Here is a 24,290-nt window from a genome sequence, read left to right on the forward strand (position 1 = left end):
CTTAGGCGATTCTCTTGCCTTAGCTCCTGAGTAGCTGGGACTACAGGCACCCGCCACAAAACCCAGCTATTTTTTTGTTGCAGTTCAGCTGGGGCCAGGTTTGAACCCGCCACCCTCAGTATATGGGGCTGGCGCCCTACTCACTGAGCCACAGGCGCTGCCCTTTTTCCCCCAAATTTTAAAACTAAGTCTCAGAAGTCCCTCTGCTTTCTTGCCGGTGTTTTGTTATAGTTGCACACAGTCGTTTCTTGCGGTAGAAAGCCAGTAGTTTCTGAGCACGGTCTCAGAGCTGGAGCAGATTAGAAAAGAGAAGGACTGTTCCCCCTTCCACTTTTCATCACCTACAAGAGGAAGAGCCCTCGGTCCAAGGTGATTCGTTACCTGATGGGGTTCTTCTAAGGAACATGCCAGTCCCCTTCAAACAGCTGATTTCTAGGAAAAAACCTGAGCTAAAGTTTCTTTTCCAACAGAACCCGTCTCCTGCTTTTCCATTATGCCTCTTGGAAAGGGATGCTCTGGGCCTTGCACAATTGACTTGCCCATAACCTAGCTCAGACATCTGTAGGTACATTGCCTTGCGCCTCATCTCAGGAAGAACATAAATGCTCCAGAAGGCCTTGTCAGTTGTGAGCACTAAAAATATTATGTGGGGTAATTAGTTCATAGATACTTATTAAGCACCTAGTGTGTACTGGACATTGTGCTGTGTGTAGGGATAGAAAGATGGCTGAGATGAAATCTTGTCTTCAAGGAACTTTAGTGGGAGAGACAGTTTCAGCAAAATGTTTAGCTGCAGTGCTAAAGTGTGCACGGACGGGGATGGGTGATAGCTCTCTGCTTTCAGGGAGTGAATCCTAAGGGTGACCTGGCCCCTGGGGTTAAAAGGGACTGGGTAGGGTCAGGCAGCCAGATGGGAAGGAAGGAGCCAGGTCTCACAGCTCTCAGGTTGGCATGTCAGAGGTTATTGGAGAGGGCAGGCCCATCTTGATGTTGGCACTAGACACCAAGGGAAGGAACTGGCAGTGTTTCCTGGTCTCAGAAGTTTAAGTGTGGTATGTGGTTCTCTGCAGAGATTCATGGGGACCGAATTCTGTGCCAGGGTTCAGTCTGGTGTCATTCCTCCACCAGCCATTATGTGTTTTGTAGCTAGAATATGTGAGGCTGGTTTGTATATTATCTCTCAATTCAGGTAACTGAAAATAGGTAATTTTAAAGCTTTTTAGAATTTTTAAAAGTTTAGACTCTTGCCAGAGTAAGTATCTTGTGAAAGGATGGAACTAAGGGGTTTTTTGTTTTTGTTTTTGATTTGTCACCCTCAGTAGAGTGCTATGGCGTCACAGCTCACAACAACCTCAAACTCTTGGGCTCAAGAGATGGTCTTGCCTCAGCCTCCCGAGTAGCTGGGCCTACAGGCACCTGCCACAATGCCTGGCTATTTTTTAGAGATGGGGTCTCTTGCTCAGGATGGTCTCAAACTCTTGAGCTCAAGGGATCTACCTGCCTCAACCTCCCACAAATGGTGCTGGTATTATAGGTGTGAGCCACCACGCCTGGCTAGGAACTGAGGTTTGTCTGCTGTACTGCTTTCAGAGACTGACAATGTGCTCGTCTGACTCTGAAGATGGCCCTTCTGGGGTGAAAAGTTAAAGGTCATATACACACGCACCAGGGCCAAGCGGTGCTCTTTCTTCTAGCTATCATGTGTTTTGTAGCAAGAATATGCCAGGCCAGTTTGCATATTATCTCTCTTAATTCAGATAACTGTGAAAGTATGTAATTTTAAAGCTTGTTTTAGAATTTGAAAAAGTAAAGACTTTTGCTCTACTGAGTACAGGAGGGAAGATGGTGAGAAAAAGAGCAGCCTTTGCCTTTGAGTTCCAAACAAGCTGATGAGGTGCTTGAAAGTAGGATGTGACTTCTAAAATATAATTAAATTACTCCTCTACACTGCTCTGTATTCAAGCCTGACCTTTCACATACATAATGAGCACAAACAAATCTTCGGTTCTTGGCACCTGTCTTCTGACCTGTGTACAGTGTTTACCCTTAAAGCATGCTGGTCTGGGTTCCATTTTGGCTCATAAAAGGATTGATGCATAATCCCTGCAGGCCCCCACAGGTGTCTGCATTGTGTACACTAGGGGACTGGCCAGGCGGTGGTGGAGGCAATGATCTTATTTCATGAAACTCCTAGCCTTTGGTCAGTGGTGCAGGAGATAGCAGATCCTCCTAGGGAAAGTTCAAAAGGCCTCTGATAAGGAAGAAATGTGACTTTCAAAATTGAGGGAGATAGAGCTTCTTTGAACAGGGACATGTCCTCAGGCAGACAGGAGAATGAATGTCAGTCTGTCAGTTAAGTACTGAGCTCCTGGTAAATGCCCAGCTTTGCTGGGTACTGAGGTAGAGAAGAAACATTCCAGATCCTGCCTGGTGGGTAAGGAGAAACGCACATGAAAATATCACCAAGAATTCAAAGCAGTCTACATGTGCTGTGTGAGTGTCACAGGCAGAGCAGGAGTTGAAGGAAAAGGATCATTAGTCTGATGTTCAGGGCAGATGGGGTGGGGTTGGGACACATGCACCAGCTACATGTGAAGAGCTCTGAGTTTTATAGTTGAGCACAGGGGACTTGATGGGAACAGAAGGAGTTAAGCAGGAACAGGTAGCTAGCACACAGAGCACTCACCCTGTGGCTTCTCGGGGGCAGCACTCTGCCACCACCCATCTGTAGCCAAGGGCTAGGCTACTAGTTTTCTCTGGTCTCAAAAAGACAGTTCAAGTAGATTTTTAAAGATACATTTTACTTTATATTGAAGGTTGATACAATATTCATTGCAAGTTTTTTTGATCTAAAATGTAAGAAGAGGAAAATAATCTTCCCGCCCTAGTGGTAGCCTATGGTGCGCTTCCTTCCAGGTTTTTATAATGATGAATGCCAGGTATCAGGCATGAGTAGCTAAAGCCCATAAGGAGCTTCATAGTGAAACCCATTATTAGCAGCACGGACAGCCCTAAATGTGTCTGTTGTTAAAAGAGATGATCTCTTGGGTGGCACCTGTGGCTCAGTGAGTAGGGCGCTGGCCCCATATGCCGAAGGTGGCGGGTTCAAACCCAGCCCCGGCCAAACTGCAACAAAAACAAAAAAATAGCCGGGCGTTGTGGCAGGCACCTGTAGTCCCAGCTGCTCGGGAGGCTGAGGCAAGAGAATCACGTAAGCCCAAGAGTTAGAAGTTGCTATGAGCCTGTGATGCCACGGCACTCTACCCGAGGGCGGTACAGTGAGACTCTGTCTCTACAAAAAAAAAAAAAAGAGATGATCTCAGTTCTCTGTGTTGGAAAGATTTCCCTTTACTGTCCCACAGAGCAGAACCAATACACAGACTGATGGGGCATGCTCCCTGAAGTGAGCCCTGTCCACAGGGCAACAGAGCCTGGTCTGGAGCCACAGCTGGAGAGCCCCTGATATCTCCCCCTGCCCTGCCTTGGGTCCTAGGGGCAGCCCCTTAATCAGGATCCCGAAGTGACCCAAAGCAGGGCAGGTAGACTCTGAGCCCAAGTCTGGGCCTGTCTGCCACATGACTCAGGTGACCTCTCTGGGCCCTACCTGGTTGCTCATGTGGCTCATAGCTCATAGCTCCTTTTTTGCCCCCTTTGTGCCCATGACTGACTGGAAGCAACTTCCCAAATGGCCTGCATGTATTTTTCATTGGTCATTTTTTGCATAAATCACAAGGGCTAGGATGATTGAAGACTTGGGTTGGTAGCATTTGCCTTGTTGCTGTTGGAAAGTCATTTTGAGTGGCAGGACACACCGCAGAGAGGAATCTGGGTGGAATGACCAGTGCAGGGCTGGCGGGAGGAGAAAAGTACTAGGTTTTCATTATATCTCATAAGAAAATGCCTGGAGTCATTTCTTATGTATCACTATATAATATACTACATGTGTACCCCTATGCTATTGATATTGATAGTAGTAAATACCATTTACTGAATACTATGTCTGTTTATTTATTTATTTTTTTTTTTTTTTGAGACAGAGTCCCAAGCTGTTGCCCTGGGTAGAGTGCTATGGCGTCATAGCTTGCAACAAACTCAAACTCTTGGGCTTAAGCGATTCTCTTGCCTCAGCCTCCCAAGTAGCTGGAAGTACAGGCACCCACCAGCTATTTTTTGGTTGTAGTTGTCATTGTTTGGCGGGCCTGGGCTGGATTCGAAACCGCCAGCTCTGTATTTGACTGGCATCGTAGCTGCTGAGCTGCAAGTGCTGAGCCTCAATACTGTGTCTTGAATGTTACTTACCATTCAGCTCTGTGACATGTCCCCACTTTACAGATGAGGAGATGGAGTTTTGGCACCAGCAGACTAGGTGACTGGGCCTTGCTCCCAGCTCCCTGAGCCCAAAGCCCAGGCAATTTCTACTCAGACTTTCTGCCATGCTCTTTCTTCCTCACTGGGTTTTGCATTTAGCTTCTTTAGCACAAGACAGTCTTCTGTGACCCTCCAGAATTCAGAGGCTGCTCTTTTGACCATGAGATAGTCATTTCATGCACTTCCTTAAAAGTACAAGAGCACAGAATCCTAGAGAAGCAACTTCCCACAGAGGCTCCTCCGGAAACCCTTCAGAGGCTTCTCTCCATAAGCCTTCCCACCTGGCTGGCACTTGGGCCTCTTTGAGGGAACATCAGCATAGAAGTCGCTTTCATTTCCTTCCAGGCTTCTCTCCAGGTGCCCAGTTATGGGTGTCCCATGAGCTGTTGGAAAGCATTGATGTTTTGGGGTCCTCATCTTCTAGGGCAGAGACTCTCAAACTTGAGAGTATGTATAAATCACCTCAGTGCTTATGAGCACAGCTTGCTGAGCCCCACCTGTTGTCAGGGTCCCCCCGGGAGCCAGCAGGTCTAGGGGTCCTGAGAAGCTGCATTTCTAACAACTTCCCAGGGGCTGCTGCTCTGGGAAAACCACTCTTGTAAGGTTTTTGCCAGAATCCCTCATTTTTGCCTTTCCATGTCCCACACTCCACTTTAACGTTACCCTCCAAACCACTCCGCCTTTACTTCCTTTAACACTCTAAGCCAGAGGAAGTAGTGGCTGCCATGGAGCATTCAGTGGGATCATTGTCCTTTGGCCTCTGAAATCAGACAGAAGTGAGGTTTGGTCTTTCTCCTTGGGTGGCATGCAGAGCTCACAGTTGGGGAACCGGGTGTTTCAGGTAGTAAGAGCCGCTGAGGAGGCTGCGTCCACTCTGGCCAGTTCTATCCACCCAGAGCAGTGCATCAAGGTGCTCTGCCCCATCATCCAGACAGCTGACTACCCCATCAACCTCGCCGCCATCAAGATGCAGACCAAAGTTGTCGAGAGGATCGCCAAGGAGTCCTTGCTGCAGCTTCTTGCTGACATCATCCCGGGCCTGCTGCAGGTAAGTACCCTCCCTGTGGCGGAGCCAGCTGCTGGCCTGCAGGAGGGCGAGGCAGGCAGCAGGGGCTGCTTCACTTGAAGCCATGGGGTTTTCATGCTTCACTGGCAGGGTGGTTAGGAAAAGCCAGTCACCCCCAGGTTAGGACTTGGGAGGCTGTGTGGCAGAGATACATCACAGCCTTTCCCAGTGGCTTACAGAATGAACTTTCTGTTTACTGTTAACATATTTTGATCATTTTTCTTTGTTTTTTCAACAAACCTGTATTCACAGCTCCTGTGGATCCAGCCCCAGGCAAGGTAGCCTATGGAGTGTAAGGCAAACAGTGATTCTTGATCTCCTGTAGCCAACAAATACTTATTGAAGCTCTCCGAAGCAGGGGCATTGACTGAAACGGACTCTGGCATATAAAAGCTGCCTTCACTGTGTGGCACTATCTCAAGGGTGTGACAGCCCACCATAGGACACAGTGCAACTTATCTGGGCTGGGGGAGAGAGGGGCTCCTGGCAGAGGTAGTTAGAGTTGGCCCTGAAAAGAGTTGGGGTTTCCCTGAGGAAAGGTAGAGAGGAGTCAGCCTCACAGTTAATAAATGCTGGTTTTGCTGCATGCTCCACTTAGGGATTTAAACACTTACTTGTCGGGAACTAGATTATTCCAGGCAGAGGGAAAGGTGCAAAGGCTGAGAAGTCTCAAGGCTATGTGGAGCACAGCAGGCAGTCCCATTTGAGTGTGGGGCCAGGGATGAGGCTGACAGGTAGATCAAGGTCCAGTTTTCGGGGCCATAGGTGTGTCTGGCTCTGGGACCAGATGTTCTCTAGCAATCACTGGAGAGTACAGAGGTTTTACCCGCAAAAGTGAGTGATGTTCTCATTTTCGTAAAGGTATTTTGACATATGAAATTTGCTTTACCTTTGTGAAAAATGTGAGCAAAGCAAGTCATTCTTCCCCCTTAGTTTCCTTTCCTTGTTGCTGTCTCTCTCACAACGCGTTTTGGATGGCACCCTTTTGGAGGCAGACCTGGCTAGGACTCGCCAGCCTTCTGCTTCCACACCTCAGGAGCCAGCTCACTGCTAATGCTAAGTTTTGACCTTTTTGCAGTGAAAGCTCCCTGGGTTCAGTTGCAGGGCTGAGGTATGTCCTAGTTGTTACTGTCAAGTCCAAGGTTGAACTGTGAGGGCATTTGTGGAAATGTTGGTGAAATAGTGACTGCGAAACAAATCTTTGATCTGATTTCCTTTTTGTGTTCTCTTTCTGGCTCTCTAGGGTTATGACAACACTGAGAGTAGTGTGCGTAAGGCCAGTGTGTTTTGCTTAGTGGCAATTTATTCCGTAATCGGAGAAGATCTGAAACCTCACCTCGCGCAGCTCACAGGGAGCAAGGTATGTATAGTGTTACCTGGGCTGGTGCACCCACCTGGGCCTGCCAGCTCGTCAGAATCTGCTTGGCTGCAGCTCTGGACTCCAGAGAGGTTTAGCTCATTGTGTGTGGTTTAGTTGGGCCTTAATTCTCCAAAAGCATTTTTCTAAAGATAATACCGGCTTGACACCTGTAGCTCAAGTGGCTAAGGCGCCAGCCACATACACCAGAGCTGATGGGTTCGAATCCAGCCCAGGCCTGCCAAACAACGACAACTACAACCAAAAAATAGCCAGGTGTTGTGGTGGGCGCCCATAGTCCCAGCTGCTTAGGAGTCTGAGGCAAAAGAATCTCTTAAGCCCAGAAGTTGGAGGTTGCCATGAGCTGTGATGCACATTACCCAGGGCAACAGCTTGAGGCTCTGTCTCAAAAAAAAAAAAAAAAAAAAAATTACCAATTATATAGTATAGTCATTTTAAGATAACACAAATATTATCTAATGTAGTCTATCCTAACTCCCAAGTTTTGAAATGATAATGTTGAGCTTTTACTTTACTCCCCAAAGAAAAACAACTTTGTTTAGAAACCAGCTGCTTTCTCATGGAAACACTAAAGAAGCTTACCTTCTCACTTATCACGTTGCTGAATCGGAGCCGACTCCCTTGTGCGCGTGGGCAGTGGTAACAACTGGCTTTCACCTTGTTCCTGCCACGTCCCAGGTGCAGTTCTGCACTTTGCATGTGTTGCCTCATGTTTACAGCAACATCCCCTGTGGGATAAGGACAGTCATCCCCCTTCACCTGCCCAAGGGCACACAGAGACCTGGCTCCAGGAGCCAGACTTTTCACTCTGCTGCCTCATTTTCCTTTACGAGCGTTCTAGAATCTGGAGAAGGTCTGCTGGCTCACTGCCCACAAGAGTGGCTAGAGTGCTTAACTGGTTTAAAATTTTTTAAAAGAACACCTCCAATCTAACATACCAGACCAGGTGAGAGCAGGGAGAAGCCCTGTGCTCTGGCAGGAGAGGCATGATGGTGGGCGGCCTGACTCCCAGAGAGGAGACTGACTGGGCCCAGGGCTGCCTTTGGAGAAAGAGCATCTATGTGGAGTTTAAAAATTCCTTGGCAGGAATGTGGGTACAAACCACTCTGTCCAATCAAGAGTGGCATTCATGAAGCCAGAAGCACCTGACCCTGCTCCTTTTGAGAGAAGGATTGGCAGGCCAGCCCTGTGTGTTTCCAAATCAAGCTGTTGCTTTGACACAGCAGGTGGAGATTACAGAAAGAGCCTTGCTTCCCACAAGTTCTGGCAAAGGCAACTTGGGTCCTTTGTCCAGAGCAGGCCTTCTCAGCCTCGGCAAGCTAAACCCTTGTGCCACCTGGTTAGGGGCTGTCTCGGGCATTGTAGGAGGGTGAACAGCATCCCTGACCACCACTGTCTAGATCCCAGTGGCACCCTGCTCGGTGAGACAATCCCTGGAACCTCCACATGGGGCCCAGATGACCCTGGGTGGTAAGATTGCTACCATTTGGCTCAGCACCTGTGGCTCAAGCAGCTAAGGCGCCAGCCACGTACACCCGAGCTGGCGGGTTCAAATCCAACCCGGGCCCGCCAAACAACGATGGCTGCAACCAAAATATAGCCGAGCATTGTGGCAGGCGCCTGTAGTCCCAGCGACTTGGGAGGCAGAGGCAGGAGAATCACTTGAACCCAGGAGTTGAAAGTTGCTGTGAGCTGTGATGCTATGGCACTCTACCCAGGATGGCAGCTTGAAGCTGTGTACCAAAAAAAAGGATTGCTACCAGTTGAGAACCACTGGGCCAAAAGAGACACTTTCCTCTTTTTGAGACAGGAATAGGCAGATAGGTCAGAGGCAAATAGGCAGATGTGTGATAAATGCCCTGTGGCGTCCCTGATTCTGTCCTCCAGCATCTCTTCCCCTCTCCTGCTCAGGCCCCTCTCAGGCCCTGTCCCTGGCCTCCACCTGAAAAATACTGGGCAAGAGCCACCCAGCTGTCTGTGGGCCCAGACCCTCCCCTCTTCCCATGTCTGTCAGGGGTATGTAGATGGTTCCTGGCAACCATTGAGGACCTAGGAGATTCTATTCTATTCTATAGGAGATCCTATTAACAAAAGGAATTATATTTATCAGTGGAGAATTCATCCAAAAATAACATGAGTCAGATCTTGGTTTTGTCTGGCATGTTTTACTTTCCTGAGTATGAGAGCTGTTCTGTCATCTTGTTTGACCCCGGTGATAAGAGACTGAGAAGATACAGGTATGTTCTCATCTCCATTTGGCAGTTGACATGTTGCTGCCACTCTTGGTGGTGCCCTGGGTCAAGAGCCAAGTTCCTGACAAGGAGTCAGGGCTTTCTCCTCCCCATTTACAATTTTAGACAGCTCAGGGGCTGAGGGAGATTGCCTTTAGATGGCTCTGGTACCCCTTCACCCCAACTCTTTTTCCAGAGGCCCTAGAGAGAAGAGCCTCACCAGAGCCACAGTAAAGTTTGTTTTGCCAAGGGGGGGGGGGAACAACTCAGCCATGAGTCATGATAGCTCTAGTGTGTTAATATGAGCTTTGAATGCTGTTTACACATCTCCTAACACAAACACATAAACCCCCTACTTCCCAAAGAAAACGGACAGCTGACACGATGTGGTGGTATAACTGTCTCAATTTCCTAGACTAGAAACAGAATCAAAGCACAGCTCCCTGTTTTCCCATGTTACCAAGCCTGTGGGAATAGTCTCTCTTATGGCTTAAATGAGGTTAATAAATGATACCAGGGTCTGTAGGGAACGGCCTGATAATAGGACAGAGAAGGAACCTGTGTGGTGTGTTTTGAGAGAGATCCCATTGCTGTGGCAGCAGCATCAGCTTTGGGTCAACCTGTATTCTAGTCTGTGTCCCCTTTTACTAGCTGTATGGCCTTGAACGAGGCCTTTCCTTTTTATTCCCTCTTCATTCTTTTTATTGAGCTATAATACACATTACAAAATTTGCCATCTTAACCATTTTATGTTTACAGTTCATTGGTATTGAGTACATTTATATTGTGTAGCCATCACCGTCGTCCATCTCCAGAATTCTGTTCATTTTGCAAAACTAAAACTCTGCACCATTAAACAATTCCCTGCTCTGCCCTGCCCTAGCCCCAAGCACCCACCACTCTATTTTCTCTCTCTAGGAGAGTGACCGCCCTAGATATCTCCCATGAGTGGACTCTCACTGTATTTGTCCTTTGTGACTGGCTTATTTCACTTAGCATAACATCCTCATGTTGCAGCATATGTCAGAATTTCCATCCTTTTTAAGGCTGAGTAATATTCCATTGTGTATATAATACATTTTGTTTGTCTGTTCATTTCATTTTTTTTTTTTTTTTGGCCGGGGCTGGGTTTGAACCCGCCACCTCTGGCATATGGGACCGGCGCCCTATCCTTGAGCCACAGGCGCTGCCCTGTCTGTTCATTTCTTGAGGACATTTGGGTTGCTTCCCAAGTGAATGGTGCTGCTATAAACACTGATACAGAAATATGTTAGAGTTCCTGTAACTTTGCAGTGAGTTCTGACATCAAAAGTGTGAGTCCTCCAGCTTTGTTCAGAATTCTTTGTCTGTTCAGCATCTCTTCAGATTCTATGTGATCTTTAGGAGTAATTTTTCTATTTCTGCAACTTTTGTCATGAGGGTTCTGTTATGGATTGCATTGCATCTGTGGATCGCGTGGGTGGCATTTATATCTCAACAATATTAAGTCCAGCCCATAAACATGGGATGTCTTTCCATCTATATATGTCTTTTATTTATTTCAGCAGTGTTTTATGATTTTCATTGTGTAAGTCTTTCACCACCTTAGTCAATTCTTAAATATTTTATTCCTTTTGATACTATTGTACATGGAACTGTTTTCTTAATCTTTTGTAATTACCTTTTCAGTGTGTTTGTTGATACTATGTAGGAGTGCAACTTAAGTTTGCTTGTTAATTTTGAATGCCACTGCTTTGATGAATTTATTAGGTCCAGTGAGTTTTGGGGCATTTAGGGTTTTCTACATATAATCTCTACAAAGATAATTGTACATCTTCCTTTCTAGTGTGGATGCCTTTTATTTGTTCTTCTTGCCTAATTGCTCTGGTTAGAACTTTTCCATGCTTTATTAATTAGAAATGGTGAACCCAGGATTCTCTGCTTTGTTCCTGGTCTTAATGATGAAAGATTCAAAGTATGATGCTTGCTGTGGGCCTTCCATCTGTGATCTTCACTATGTTGAGGAAGTTTCTTCTTCTATTCCAAGTTTGTAGAGTGTTTTTATTATGAAAGGGTGTTCAATGTTGTCAAGTGCTTTTTCTGCGTCAATTGAGATAATAATGTATTTTTCCCCCTTTATTCTGTTACCTGTGAGGTATATTGTACCATATTTGCCTTCTAGGAATAAATCTTAGTCATGGGGTAAAACCCTTTTAATTTGTTGCTAAATTCAATTTGCTAGTACTTTGAGAATTTTTTCATCAATGTTCATAAGGGATAGCAGTCTAGTTTTCTTGCAGTATCTGTCATCTTTGGTATCAGGGTACAGCTGGCTTCATGGGATGAGTTGTCCCTCCCCGTCCTCTTCAATATTTTTTGGAAAGTTTGAGAAGAATTGGTATTAATTCTTCTCTAAATGTTGGGTAGAATTCATCAGTGAAGCCATCTGGTCCAGATTATTTTTGTCAGGAGATGTTTGTGTGTTTGTTGGTTTAGACAAGGTCTCACTCTGTTGCCCAGGCATTGGTGCAACTGTAACCTTGAATTTCTGGGCTCAAGTAATATTCCTACCTCAGCCTCCTGATCAGTTAGGGCTATAGACACACATCACCACACCTGGCTATTTATTTTTATTTTTATTTTTATTTTTGTAAGTGGCGTCTCACTATGTTGTCCAGGCTGGTCTTGAACTTCTGGTCTTAATCAATCCTCTGTCTTGGCCTCACAAAATGTTGGAGTTACAGGTTTGAGCCACCATGCTCAGCCTTTTCAGGAAGCTTTTCATTATTGATCGAACCTCCTTACTAGTTACAGGTCTGTTCATGTTTTCTTTCTCTTCATGATTTCAGTGTTGATAGGTTTTTTGTTTGTTTTTGAGACAGAGATAACTCATAGCAACCTCCAACTCCTGGGCTCACGCAATTCTCCTGCCTCCGCCTCCCAAGTAGCTGGGACTACAGGCACCTGCCATAATGCCCGGCTATTTTTTGGTTGCAGCCATCATTGTTGTTTGGCAGGCCCGGGCTAGATTCGAACCTGCCAGCTCAGGTGTATGTGGCTGGCGCCTTAGCCGCTTGAGCCACAGGCGCCGAGCCCAGTGTTGATAGGTTTTGTAATTCTGGGAATGTGTCCATTTCATCTAGATTTTCTAGTTGTTCATAGTACTCTCTGATAATCCTTTTGAGTTCTGTAGAATCAATAGTAATGTCCCCACATTCATTTTTTGAGTAATTTGAGTCTTTTTCTTAGTCCACCTAGCTAAAGGTTTGTCAATTTTGTTGATCTGTTTTCAAGAACCAACTTTTGGTTTTGTTGATTTTCTCTATTTTTCTATTCTCTAGTTTATCTTCCTTTTAGCTTCGACTTTCTGGGTTTTTGTTTTTTTTTTCTAGTTACTTAAGGTATAAAGTTAGATTGTTGATTAGAGATCTTTTTAAATGTATTTAAAATGATATATTTGGCTCATGCTCGTAGCACAGTGGTTACGGCGCCAGCCACATATACTGAGGCTGGCCGGTTGGAACCCAGCCTGGGCCAGCTAAACAACAATGACAACTGCAACAACAACAACCAAAAAAAATAGCCAGTTGTTGTGGCAGACCCCTGTAGTCCCAGCTACTTGGGAGGCTGAGGCAAGAGAATCGCTCAAGCCCAAGAGTTTGAGGTTGCTGTGAGCTGTGACATCACAGCACTCTACCGAGGGTGATATAGTAAGACTCTGTCTCAAAAAACAATAATAATAATAAAATGATATATTTCCTTCTTAACACTGCATCTGGAAAATTTTGGAATGTTGGATTTTCATTTTCATTTGTCTTAAGATGTTTTCTAATTTACCTCGTGATTTCTTCTTTGACCCATTGGTTGTTTAAGAGTGTGTTGTTTAGGCTCAGCGCCTGTAGCTCAGCAGCTAGGGTGCCAACCACATATACTGAGCTGGTGCGTTTAAATCCAGCCCAAGCCTGCCAAACAACAATGACAACTACAACCAAAAAATAGCCGGGCGTTGGGGTGGGTGCCTATAGTCCCAGCTACTTGGGAGGCTGAGGCAAGAGAATTGCTTAAGCCCAAGAGTTTGAGGTTGCTGTGAGCTGTGATGCAACAGCATTCTACCCAGGACAACAGCTTGAGACTCTGTCTCAAAAATAAAAAGTCTGTCGTTTAATTTCTACAAATTTATGAATTTTTAAGTTTTCTTTCTTTTTTTTTTTTATTTTTTATTTTTTTTTGTAGAGACAGAGTTTCACTTTATTGCCCTTGGTAGAGTGCCGTGGCATCACATAGCTCACAGCAACCTCCAACTCCTGGGCCTAGGCGATTCTCCTGCCTCAGCCTCCCAAGTAGCTGGGACTACAGGCGCCCGCCACAACGCCCGGCTATTTTTTTTATTGCAGTTTGGCCGGGGTTGGGTTTGAACCTGCCACCCTCGGTATATGGGGCCGGCGCCCTGCTCACTGAGCCACAGGCGCCACCCTTAAGTTTTCTTTCTATTACTGATTTCTTCATTCCCTGATGGTTGGAGAGGATACTTTGTATATCTTTCTACAGCTATTGAGACTTAAATTGTGTACTAACATATGGTATATCCTGGAAAATAATTCTGTGTGTCCCTTGAGAAGAATGTATAGAAAGAAGACTATTTATTGGATAGAATGTTCTCTATATTTCTGTTGGTTCTAGTTGGTTTATTATTTAAGTCCTCTGTTCCTTGCTTATTGTCTGTCTGATTGTTCTACCCATTATTGAGGATAGAGTGTTAAAGTCTTCAACCATTATTATAAAACTGTCTGTTTCTTCTTTCAGTTCTATCAGTTTTTGTTTCATATATTTAAATGTTCTGTTATTAGATGAATAAATATTTATGATTGTTGTATCTTCTTGCTGTACCGAACTTTTTACTACTACGTAATGTCAGCTTGGTACACATAGCTCAGTGTTTATGGTGCCAGCCACATACACCAGGGCTGGTGTGTTCAAACCTGACCTGGGCTGCTAAAACAACAGTGACAACCAGAACAACCACCACCAAAAAAAAAATAGCCAGGTATTGTGGCAGGCGCCTGTAGTCCCATCTACTTGGGAAGCTGAGGCAAGAGAATTGCTTAAGACCAAGAGTTTGCAGTTTTTTGTTTTTTTTTTTTTTTGACCAGGGCTGGGTTTGAACCCGCCACCTCCAGCATATAGGACTGGTGCCCTACTCCTTTGAACCACAGGCACTGCCCTAAGCCCAAGAGAGTTTGAGGTTGCTGTAAGCTGTGATGCCACAGCACTCTACTGAGGGCAACATAATAAGACTCTGTCTCAAAAATAACAATAATTAATAATAATAATACATAATGTCCCTCTTTTTAAGCTCTTGATTTAAAGTCTATTTTGTCTGATATTAGTATAACCATTCTTGCTTTTCAGTTACTACTGTTTTCATAGAATATCTTCTTTCATTTTTTTTTTTTTCTAACCCATCTGTGTCTTTGGATGTAAAGTGAGTCTTTTGTATATAGCATATAATTATTCATTCTGCCTATCACTTGTCTTTTGATTGGAGAGTTAACCCATTTACATTTCGAGTATAGTTGGCCTTCTGTTTGTAAGGGTTCTGTATTTAGCCAATCTTGGATCAGAATATTCAAGGAAAAACAATTGCATCTGTACTGAGCATGTACATACTTTTTTTTCCTTGTCATTATTTACTAAACAATATAGTGTAACAACTATCTTTTTTTTTTTTTTTTTTTTTTGAGACAGAGTCTCACTGTGTCACCCTTGATAGAGTGCTGTGGCATCACAGCTCACAGCAACCTCCAGCTCTTGGGCTTAGGCGATTCTCTTGCCTCAGCCTCCCAAGTAGCTGGGACTACAGGCGCCTGACACAGCTCCCAGCTATTTTTCTGTCACAGTTGTCATTGTTGTTTTAGCTGGCCAGGGCCAGGTTCAAACGACCAGTCTCAGTGTACGTGGCCAGCGCCATAACCGCTCTGCTATAGGCACCAAGGCAGTGTAACAACTATGTACATAGTATTTACATTGTATTAGATATTACAAGAAATCTAGAGATGATATAAAGTATATACAGGACACAGCATTTGCATTGTATTAGGTATTATAAGAAATCGAGGCTCGGTACCTGTAGCTCAGCGGTTAAGGCGCTGGCTACGTACACCTGGACTGGTGGTTTCAAACCCAACCTGGGCCTGCTAAACAACAATGACAATTACAACAAAAAGTCAGACGTTGTGGCAGATGCCTGTAGTCCCAGCTACTTAGGAGGCTGAGGCAAGAGAATTACTTAAGCCCAAAAGTTTGAGGTTGCTGTGAGCTGTGACACTATCACACTTTACTGAGGGTGACACAGTGAGACTCTGTCTCAAAAAAAAAAAAAAAAAGAAAGAAAAAATCTAGAGATGATTTAATGTATTATACAGGAGCCTTCCTTCAGAGGATTTTTGTGAGACTTAAATATGACCAGTGTAAAGCTCCTTGTGAATTGTTGAGCGCATATACCTTATGACTTCTATTATGGTTACCTTTTCCTCCTCCTTGCAATTATGTTCTAGACTATATAGATGGATACATTTGTGGTTTTGAGTTGAAAATAAGTATAACAATGTTTAGTACCTCATCTATAACCAACTTTTCATATAAATGGAACTATCTTGTTCTTCTAGGTTTTTTTCCTCTTTACAAACAAGTAGGTGTGGGGAACCTGCTGTCTTTACTGCACTATGCTAAGGCTTGTAGGAAAAGCAGTTATCTCTGTCCTGCCCTGAAGTAGTACAGAGTACAGCCAGGGAGCAGGATGGACACATGGGGAAGTTTGTGCAGCAGCCCAGGAGTGACCGGCATGTGGCAGGCACAGTGGGATGGACTTTAAGGGCTAGGTCCTGGGCCATTGGAGCAGGAAGGAAGGGGATAGGCCTCTTAGAAGAAGCGGGACTGAGCTGGGCTTTGCAGAATGGGAGCTGTGATCTGCACAGGGGAACCAGAAACAAAGTGCAGGAAGGACCAGTGTGAATGGCTTGAGTAGGAATAGGAGAGATGTTTTCAGAGGACACGTTTTCTCAGAAGGCACTTCGGGAGTATTCTCATTGCTCCTTATTTTGCAGATGAAGAAGCTGAGGCTTGTAAAACAATCTGTCTGAAGTCACACAACTAGTTAATGGGAGAGGTGACCCTAGGACCCTGTTGGATCTGTTGAGCCTCAGAGCATTGAAATCCTTGAGTAAAATGGTGGCACTTTCCATCAAAGCACTATCTACTGAATTACATGGCTAAGATTTTAAATGGAGGAATGAAAGAAACAATTGTGTACGTAGTGTAAATTGAATAGCTACAGTCAAAAAAAGTGTAAGACTGGCGACAAGCATTGCCTCCAACAACCCGAGGCACAGACAACTGAATAAAAGCAAGATGCTTGCTGCAGACACCGTTCGTGTGAAAAAGCATAACACAACTCTGTATTTCTATGTTTATATGACATAGCACCTAGAAGAATGTCTGCACAGAGACAGTCCAGTGGGGAGTACCTTTGGGGCATGGGCGGATGGGGGTGTCAGGGATACTTTGCCTCTGTTAGGAGCTCTATAGGGTTGTTCTTCAGTTCATGATTGGAGGACCCTCTCTTCCTGGGCACCTCCAGGGGTCCCCCAGAGAACAGCCTCTGCTGCTCTAGCCTGCCTTGTAATGATCTGAGCCCGATAGCCTGTATAGAGCAAGGTAGATAAAAGTTGTGGACAGAAAATATTCATAATTCACTTGATCTTACAAGTTGTGTGTCACATGGATTTGTAGGTATCTGCAGATACCTGTTTCTTTTTAATTAATTTATTTATGAGACAGAGTCTTGCTTTGTTGCCCTCAGAAGAATGCCGTGGGGTCATAGCTCACACAACCTCAAACTCTTGGGCTCCACTGATTCTTTTGCCTCGGCCTCCCAAGTAGCTGGGACTATAGGGAACTGCCACAATGCCTGGCTAGTTTTAGAGACAAGGTCTTACTCTCAAACTCCTGAACTCAACTAATCCACCCGTTACAGCCTTACATACAGTATTAGGATTATAGGCATGAGCCACCATGCCCAGCCTGGTTTTTTTTTTTTTTTTTTTGAGACAGAATCTCATTTTGTCATTGTTGGTAGAGTGCCATGGCGTCATAGCTCACAGCAATCTAAACTTTTTTTTTTTTTTAGAGACAGAGTCTCACTTTGTCACCCTCTATAGAGTGTTGTAGCGTCACAGCTCATAGCAACCTCCAGCTCTTGGGCTTAGGCAATTCTCTTGCCTCAGCCTCCTGAGTAGCTGGGACTACTGGCTATTTTTTAGAGATGAGGTGTCACTCTTGCTCAGGGTAGTCTTGAACCTGTGAGCTCAGGCAATCCACTCACCTCGGCCTCCCAAATGTTAGGATTACAGGCGTGAGCCACCTTGCCCAGTCCTAGCCTTCTTTTTATTCTTAATATGATCAGGCAAAGTAGCAACATAACAGATTAGAAGTATTCAACACATTTATTAAGTACCTACTGTGTTATGCCGTTCTACATATACTAAGGGTCCCTGGGGCATAAGTTAAAAGCAAATGAGAGCACAGATGTGAAACCCCTAAAGTGGTGTAAAGCATGCCAGTCTGCATGAAGGCTATTTTGTGACACACTATGTGGCCCCGGGGGAGGTCTGATCTTGTGTGAAGTAATGAGCACGCTCAGTCTGGCTATAGCAGGAGACAGCAGGTACTAAGGGGCAGGAGCCACGGGAGTTGGAAGGAAGGAATAGTCACATCAGATGCCCAGGTCAGGGGAAGGTCTCATGGGGATGACCTTTGAGATAGATTACAGAGGCTGTTGTCTATCAGTAAGTTTCAGCACATAGGAATGGGGCGTGCTGGTGGAAGGGACAGCTTCTGCATAGGGTATGAAGCTTAGGAGGCTTGCCCTCTAACTTCAGCCTGTCCACTTTAGCCTGCAGAGCAGAGCTCCCACCCTGCTTCCCCACCAGCTCTGTGAAGCCTCTGTGGCCCCAGCTCCAGGCAGTGCCTCTGATGAGTAGTCAGCATTCTGGAAATGTTTGGGAGGTGAATTCTTCAACCAGGGAACTAAAGACATGTGTTGTTTTCTTATTGTTGTGTAGGATTTTTCTTCCTGTTTCCTACTTTCTTTCTTTCTTTTTTTGAGACAGAGTCTCATTTGGTCACCCTTGGTAGAGTACCGTGGTGTTAACAGCTCATAGCAACCTCAAACTCTGGGATTCAAATGATCTTCTTACCTTAGCCTTCAAAGTAGATGGGACTACAAGCACCCACCACAATGCCCGGCTATTTTTTAGAGATGGGGTCTCGCTGTGGCTCAGCTTGGTCTCAAACCTATGAGCTCAGGCAATCCACCCGCCTTGGCCCCCCAAGTACTGGGATTACAGGCCTGAGCCACTGTGCCCAGCCCAGTGTTTCCTGCTTTCTGATTGCTCTGCTGCCTTCTGCTCATTGATGTTTGTCTTCTCTTTTCAGATGAAGCTACTAAACTTATATATAAAGAGGGCCCAGACCACGAACAGCAACAGCAGCTCCTCCTCTGATGTCTCCACGCATAGCTAATGGCAGCACCAGTCTCTTGTGCAGACTTACAAGCAATTGGTGTTGCCTCTCAGTGGCCTCTCCCCACCCCCATCATCGGCTGTCCTGTCCGTGCAAGGAGGCCTGCACATATTTATTACAATCAGTATTTCGGTCCCTTCCAGCTTTTATGTAGAATCTTACTGGTATTGAATGTAAAGGAAGCAAGGCCTGTGTTGCAGTTTTCATATAAAACAAAAGGAATAAGAAAGAAAGAGCCATACTGAAACAAGTCTTGTGCAGCCTGCTGAGATCATAAACCATGTGTGTGGAGTGCAGTTTAGTCAGAGCTCTCTGGTACTACTTGGTAGAAAGTAGCTTTTTTTTTTTTTCCAGTTAATAACAGGTTTGGAGGTGAGGTGTGTGTTACTCTGTGTTCCTCCTTCATAGCTGATTTTCTTGTGAGTATGGTCTGCGTGGGGCAGAGCCTGTCCCTTTCACATTCAATACTGTGGAGGGTTGTATGTCTTTCAGTTGTGTTTTTAGACCTATTAATAATGGGAATCAAGTCTTGGCAAAAAAAGAGAAGCCTGAAGATGGAGATGGCCTTTCAACAAACACTGGAATTTCACTTGTCCAGATGGGAGGGCAGCTTGCCCTCACTTTTAGCACAGACTCAGGAGTGCACCTCTTGGACTCCTTCCAGTCCCCTAAAAAGCTTCACAGACAAGGTCCCTACCCAGAGCTTTCATGCAAAAGAATCCTTCACATTTAATTCCAGACACAAAAATAAGCTAAATTTGTAGCATCATTTAGAGATGCATGAACAGGCCCTTGACAAAGCACAGAAGATGGAGGAAAAGTAGTCTGTCTTACTACCAAGGTCTCGGGGAATGACCTGCTGAGGGTACTTTGTGATTCAGGTCTACCAGCGGCATCTTCCATTGTCCCTGCAAGCTTTACTTAAGCTGTTCAGTTTTAAGGTGTTTTCAGTTGATCTGGAATATGGCAGGTTTACCATCTCAGTTTTGACTTCTCTGTTTAATTTGGGATTAAGAACAAAGGAAAGTATAGCGAAGCAAGCTATCAGAACCATTTTGTTTTTTATTTTATAAACCAGAGTACTTCCTTGATTGCCTGTTGGAATAATTATTATTTAAGGAAAAAGTAATTATGATGCATGGAAGATTGCAGAAAAACAGGATTTGAAACACAATTTTAGAATCTCTTCCCTTCCACAGGGAACCACGGGGCCCCATTTTTTAACCTCGTGAGAGCCTATTTGTTCCAAGAAGTAACCATAGGTTTGGAGTCTAGTTGAATAAATTTGGAGTAAGATCCTCAAGCCAAATGGAAATATTATGCAATCACGAAGACTTATGTTGTCTCCTGCTGTTGTACTTTAGATCTTTCAAATTGAACTGATTTTTCTGTAAGGAAAAGCTTCCTTTGATGTTGGTTTTAATAAGTTATCTGCTATTCCAGTGCAGAGTCCACTGGAGCTTCTAGGACTGATGGCAGAGGCTAGTGCCCGGGTGTGTGGTTCTCACTGCTGATTTCTACAGAATCCTCTACCTCCTCCTGCTCTGACCCTCTAGATTGATGTGGGAAGTTGTGAAAGATAGATACTATATCTGGTAATAAGCACTGAAAATGAATGCCCCATAATACCCAGGAACAGTGGAGCCAGGGTGCGGTCACTGCTGTCTGTGTGATGTACATAGGGGTGTCTTACACAACTGCAGGACCCCACTGCTACTGTTAGGGAACTTCAGGGGTGTACTTTAAGTGATCAGATATTATTGACTTTGGCTCAAAACTAGTATGACCAGGCCTTACTTTTGTTGATAAATACTATTTGTTAATATTTCAAGTATTTCTTTTTTCTAATCTACAAGTGAGCCAGGATGTCTTTTGGTTACTCCTCTGTTGCAGAAATGTGTGTCTGGCTAGGTTATTTATGAGTTCTTGTATGTATGCTAGCTGCAGTTTAGGAACACCTTTCTCCTTGAGCTCTGACTCTTAGAAGGTCACCAAGCTCTCAGTGTCATTGGGAAGGATCTCGAGCATTGCCTGATGTCCTCACTGTACTCACAAAGGGCTAGCCTCGAATGTCACTTGCCCAGTCTTCAATATCCTGACTTAGAGATATAATCACTTCGCAGATCTCTTGGCCTCAATCTGAAAACCGCTGCCTGCCACACCAAGGAGACTCGCATGCCACCACCACCTCACTGGGAGGGTGGCTACGCCCACCGCCCCCCCCCACCCCCCACCACCACCTGACAGCTGCAGCTGCCTTGCCTTGCTGCCACCTCCCTCCAGGGCCCCTGTTCAGACAAAACAACAGAACACAAAGAGAAAAGCACCATGGCTGTGTTTGCCTCCCCTGACTTCCTGACTGTCCAGGGCTCGAAACACCCCTGCCCCAGTGCTAGGGGACCAGTTGGTCTGACTTGCATCCTTCAAGCTGCTGCCTCTGCAGCCAGGGTCTGTGCAGGGTGTGGCCGGGACCTCCGGGCACGTGGCTGCCTTCAAGTGCACTGTGTGTGCTGCCAGGACCTGCCTTTTCTACGCGCCTCACTCGCTTACCACCCTGTGCAGGTAATGCAATCTATTTTGTCTCATAAATCTTTTTCTTTCCCTGCCACCTTTTATTTATCAAGCATAATGTTACACTTTAAAGGACAGCAAATACAAACTTTATAGGATCCCACCGGAACTTTGCTAACAATGTTTGGAAATGAAGAAAGAAATGCTCTGAAAAATATCAGCCACCAAAATAGTTTCGTTGGAGCTATGTTCACACGCATGGTCCTCACGCCCCAGGTTGGGTGGGTTTTTTGTTTTTTGGGCTTTTTCATGTTAACATCCATATCTGTATTTATATCTTGTTTCACTTTCAAGTGTATCACGGCAAATGTACAGATTTTTTTGTTAATAATGTGCTAGGATTTGCTAAAAAAGAAAAACAAAAAAAAAAACCCTTTTGAGTTTGCCCTAGAATAAATGAAACTTAATTCAGTGTCCTGTGTTGACGCTGTCTTTATTGTCTCTGGCCCTATGGACAGCTGGTCCTATCTCCCTGCCAGTAGAACATGGCCGTATTTATTAAGAATGCAGTAGGCGGAGGCTCAGCGTCCATTGCACAGTGGTTATGGCGCCAGCCACATACATCAAAGTTGGCAGGTTTCAACCCTGCCCAGGCCAGCTAAAACAACAATGAAAACTGCAACAAAAAATAGCCTGGTGTTGTGGTGGGTGCCTGTAGTCCCAGGTACTTGGGAGGCTTAAGCCCAAGAATTTGAGGTTGCTGTGTGCTGTGGTACCATGGCACTCTACTGAGGGCAACATAGTGAGACTGTCTCAAAAAATTAAAAAAAAAAAAAGTTCAGTAGGAGTATGTCAAGAGAGCTCTTTCTCCTGGTATAAACAGGTCTACCTGAGTAATGTCTCACCTGGTGGGATCCCCAGGAGTGGCTGCTGTGCTGTGCATGCAGTGACAAGGTCAAGAATGAAGATGTGTGGGCTGCGTAGAAAGATCCTGGGACTAGACCCCAGCTGCTGAGAGCAGGCGGGTTCGCCGTGTGCCAGTCAGTAGGCTGGGGGGTGGGGGGAGGAAGGGTGAAGGATGTGAAGGGCTCTGGGTCCACTTTGCAGCCTTTTTATTCTCCAATTTTTTAAATTGTGGTAAAATACACATGACACAAGATTTACCTTCTTAAAGCATTTGTAAGCACACCATTCAGTGGTGTTAAATACATTCCAGTGGTTGTGCAGCCAGCACCTTCATGATGTTCTGGAATCCATCTCCATCTGGTAAAACAAGCCCCACATCCATTAAGTGCTAATTCCCATTCTTCCCTCCCGCAGCCCCTGGCACCACTGTTAAGCTTTCTGTCTGTGAACTTGCTTCAGGCACCTTAGATAAGTGGAATCATAGATAATATTTGTCCTTTTGTGCCTGGATTATTTCACTTAACATCATGTCCTCAAGATTCATCCCTGTTGTCACACATCAGAATTTTCCTTTTTAGGGCTGAATGATAATCCATTGTGTGGATAGATCACATTTTGAGAAGCTGTTTATTAAAAACAGTTTGTATTTTCCCTCATGTTCCATGCTATCTCTCAGGTGCCGCTATCCCATGACCTTGTGCCCCTTTCTGCAGTGGCCCACAGTCTTGAACCTGTTTTGAGACGTGACTGCAGGCTGCTCTGAATCACAGATACTTGAGAATCCCACCTCCACCCCTCCCCTTGGGCAAGTCACTTCACTTCCTGCCTCAGGGTTGTCATTTATAAATTGGGTGGAAAACTTCCCCATGCAGCTGGCCTGGAGTAAGTGCTCCCTGTGTTCACCTGCCCTGCCTCCCACTGAGGACTCTGAAAGCCAAGGAGGGTGAAGTGTGCAGAGTCCATTATTCATTAGCAAACGTGGAAAGCCCCTGGGGGCCCAGGCCCAGGTTCAGGCATGGCTGGCTGTGCAGCTTTCTATATTTGGCCCTCTACCCCTGGTGCCATTGCCCCTCCTTAACCAAGACTGACCTTAAAAATGGCTGCCATGAAGTCTTTGCCATTTTTAAGAGGGTCATACATCGACCATGGCTGGGGTTGTACAGAGGCCATCAGCATTCTTGGCTTTGGGGAATCTGAATGGTCTCTCCAAAAAAATGCATCTTTCCACTCAGTTTTTGTTTGTTTGTTTTGAGACAGAGTCTCAATTTGCCACCCTAGTAGAGTGCTATGGCGTCACAGCTCACAGCAACCTCAAACTCCTAAGCTTAAGTGATTCTCTGGTCTCAGCCTCCCAAGGCTCGGTCTCCCTCTGGTTCAGGCTGGTCTCAAACCCATGTGCTCAGGCAATCCACCCGCCTCAGCCCCCCTCCCAGAGTGCTAGGATTACAGGTGTGAGTCACCACGCCCAGCTTTCCGCTCAGTTTTGCACATAATCATAGGAGGTTCCAGGACCCCATGGAACTGTCTGAGGGCTCCAAGGGGAAAACCTCTGGCTTAAAGACCCCTACTCTGACGTTCTGAGATTGCTAATGGGGGGGAGCAGCTGACAGGCAGTATTAACATCATTTGTGAGGCACTTAACACGTGAAAAATTCTCATCTGTAACATCATATTGATTTTTACAACAATCCTGAGATACAGGTAAGGAAGGTGCTGTCACATTGGGTTTCCAGATGAGGAAACTGAAGCACAGAAAGAGGCCCAGCTACAAGCACACCCCTCTGGATTTACCAGGACTCCTCAGAGTGCAGAACGCAGGGCCTGCCCCCAGTAGGGTTGGGGTGACAGCCTGAAAATGCAGGTCTAAGTTCCCAGGTGATGCTGATACTGCTCGTCTGGGGACCACACTTTGAGAACCATGTAGGGTATTTTTCTTCAAACATGACGGGTAGTTTAGTCCTAAGATTTGGGACAATCCATTGAGACAAGCAGTTGGAGGAAATAGGGCTTAGACTCAGGAATGTCAGACCGTCCCCATCATTAAGGGTAACTGGTAACCAGCTAACTTAGTATCCAGGCAAAGACTTCTGGGAATGAAGTGGGATGGCATTGGAGAACGGAAGCCATGTGGGGGATAGGCTGCCTGGACAAAAGCTCTCCTCAGGGAAAGCTCTTCCCCCAGCAGGCTCAGCCCATTTCCTCCAGTATATATTAACTCAGACTTAAGTGGCTCCAGGCAAGAACGGGCAAAGGTCATGTGAATGGGTATCTA

At 45.4% G+C, this 24,290-nt stretch overlaps 1 protein-coding gene across 36 annotated transcripts in view; it reads left to right on the forward strand.

The window, feature by feature from the left end:
- The window catches only part of CLASP1 (cytoplasmic linker associated protein 1), a 307,493-nt gene extending 285,909 nt beyond the window's left edge, over window positions 1–21,584 (forward strand). For all 36 annotated transcript variants that reach the window (XM_053596856.1, XM_053596855.1, XM_053596870.1 and 33 more), the window contains 3 exons: window positions 5,210–5,416; window positions 6,678–6,794; window positions 18,515–21,584. In XM_053596856.1, the coding sequence (XP_053452831.1) occupies window positions 5,210–5,416; window positions 6,678–6,794; window positions 18,515–18,601 (411 nt within the window). In that variant the 3' untranslated portion in view covers window positions 18,602–21,584. The remainder of the gene's footprint in view (window positions 1–5,209; window positions 5,417–6,677; window positions 6,795–18,514) is intronic.
- Window positions 21,585–24,290: the final 2,706 nt, after the last annotated feature.

The sequence above is a fragment of the Nycticebus coucang genome, chromosome 7 (genome assembly GCF_027406575.1).
Source record: "Nycticebus coucang isolate mNycCou1 chromosome 7, mNycCou1.pri, whole genome shotgun sequence".
Taxonomy (NCBI): Eukaryota; Metazoa; Chordata; class Mammalia; order Primates; family Lorisidae; genus Nycticebus; species Nycticebus coucang.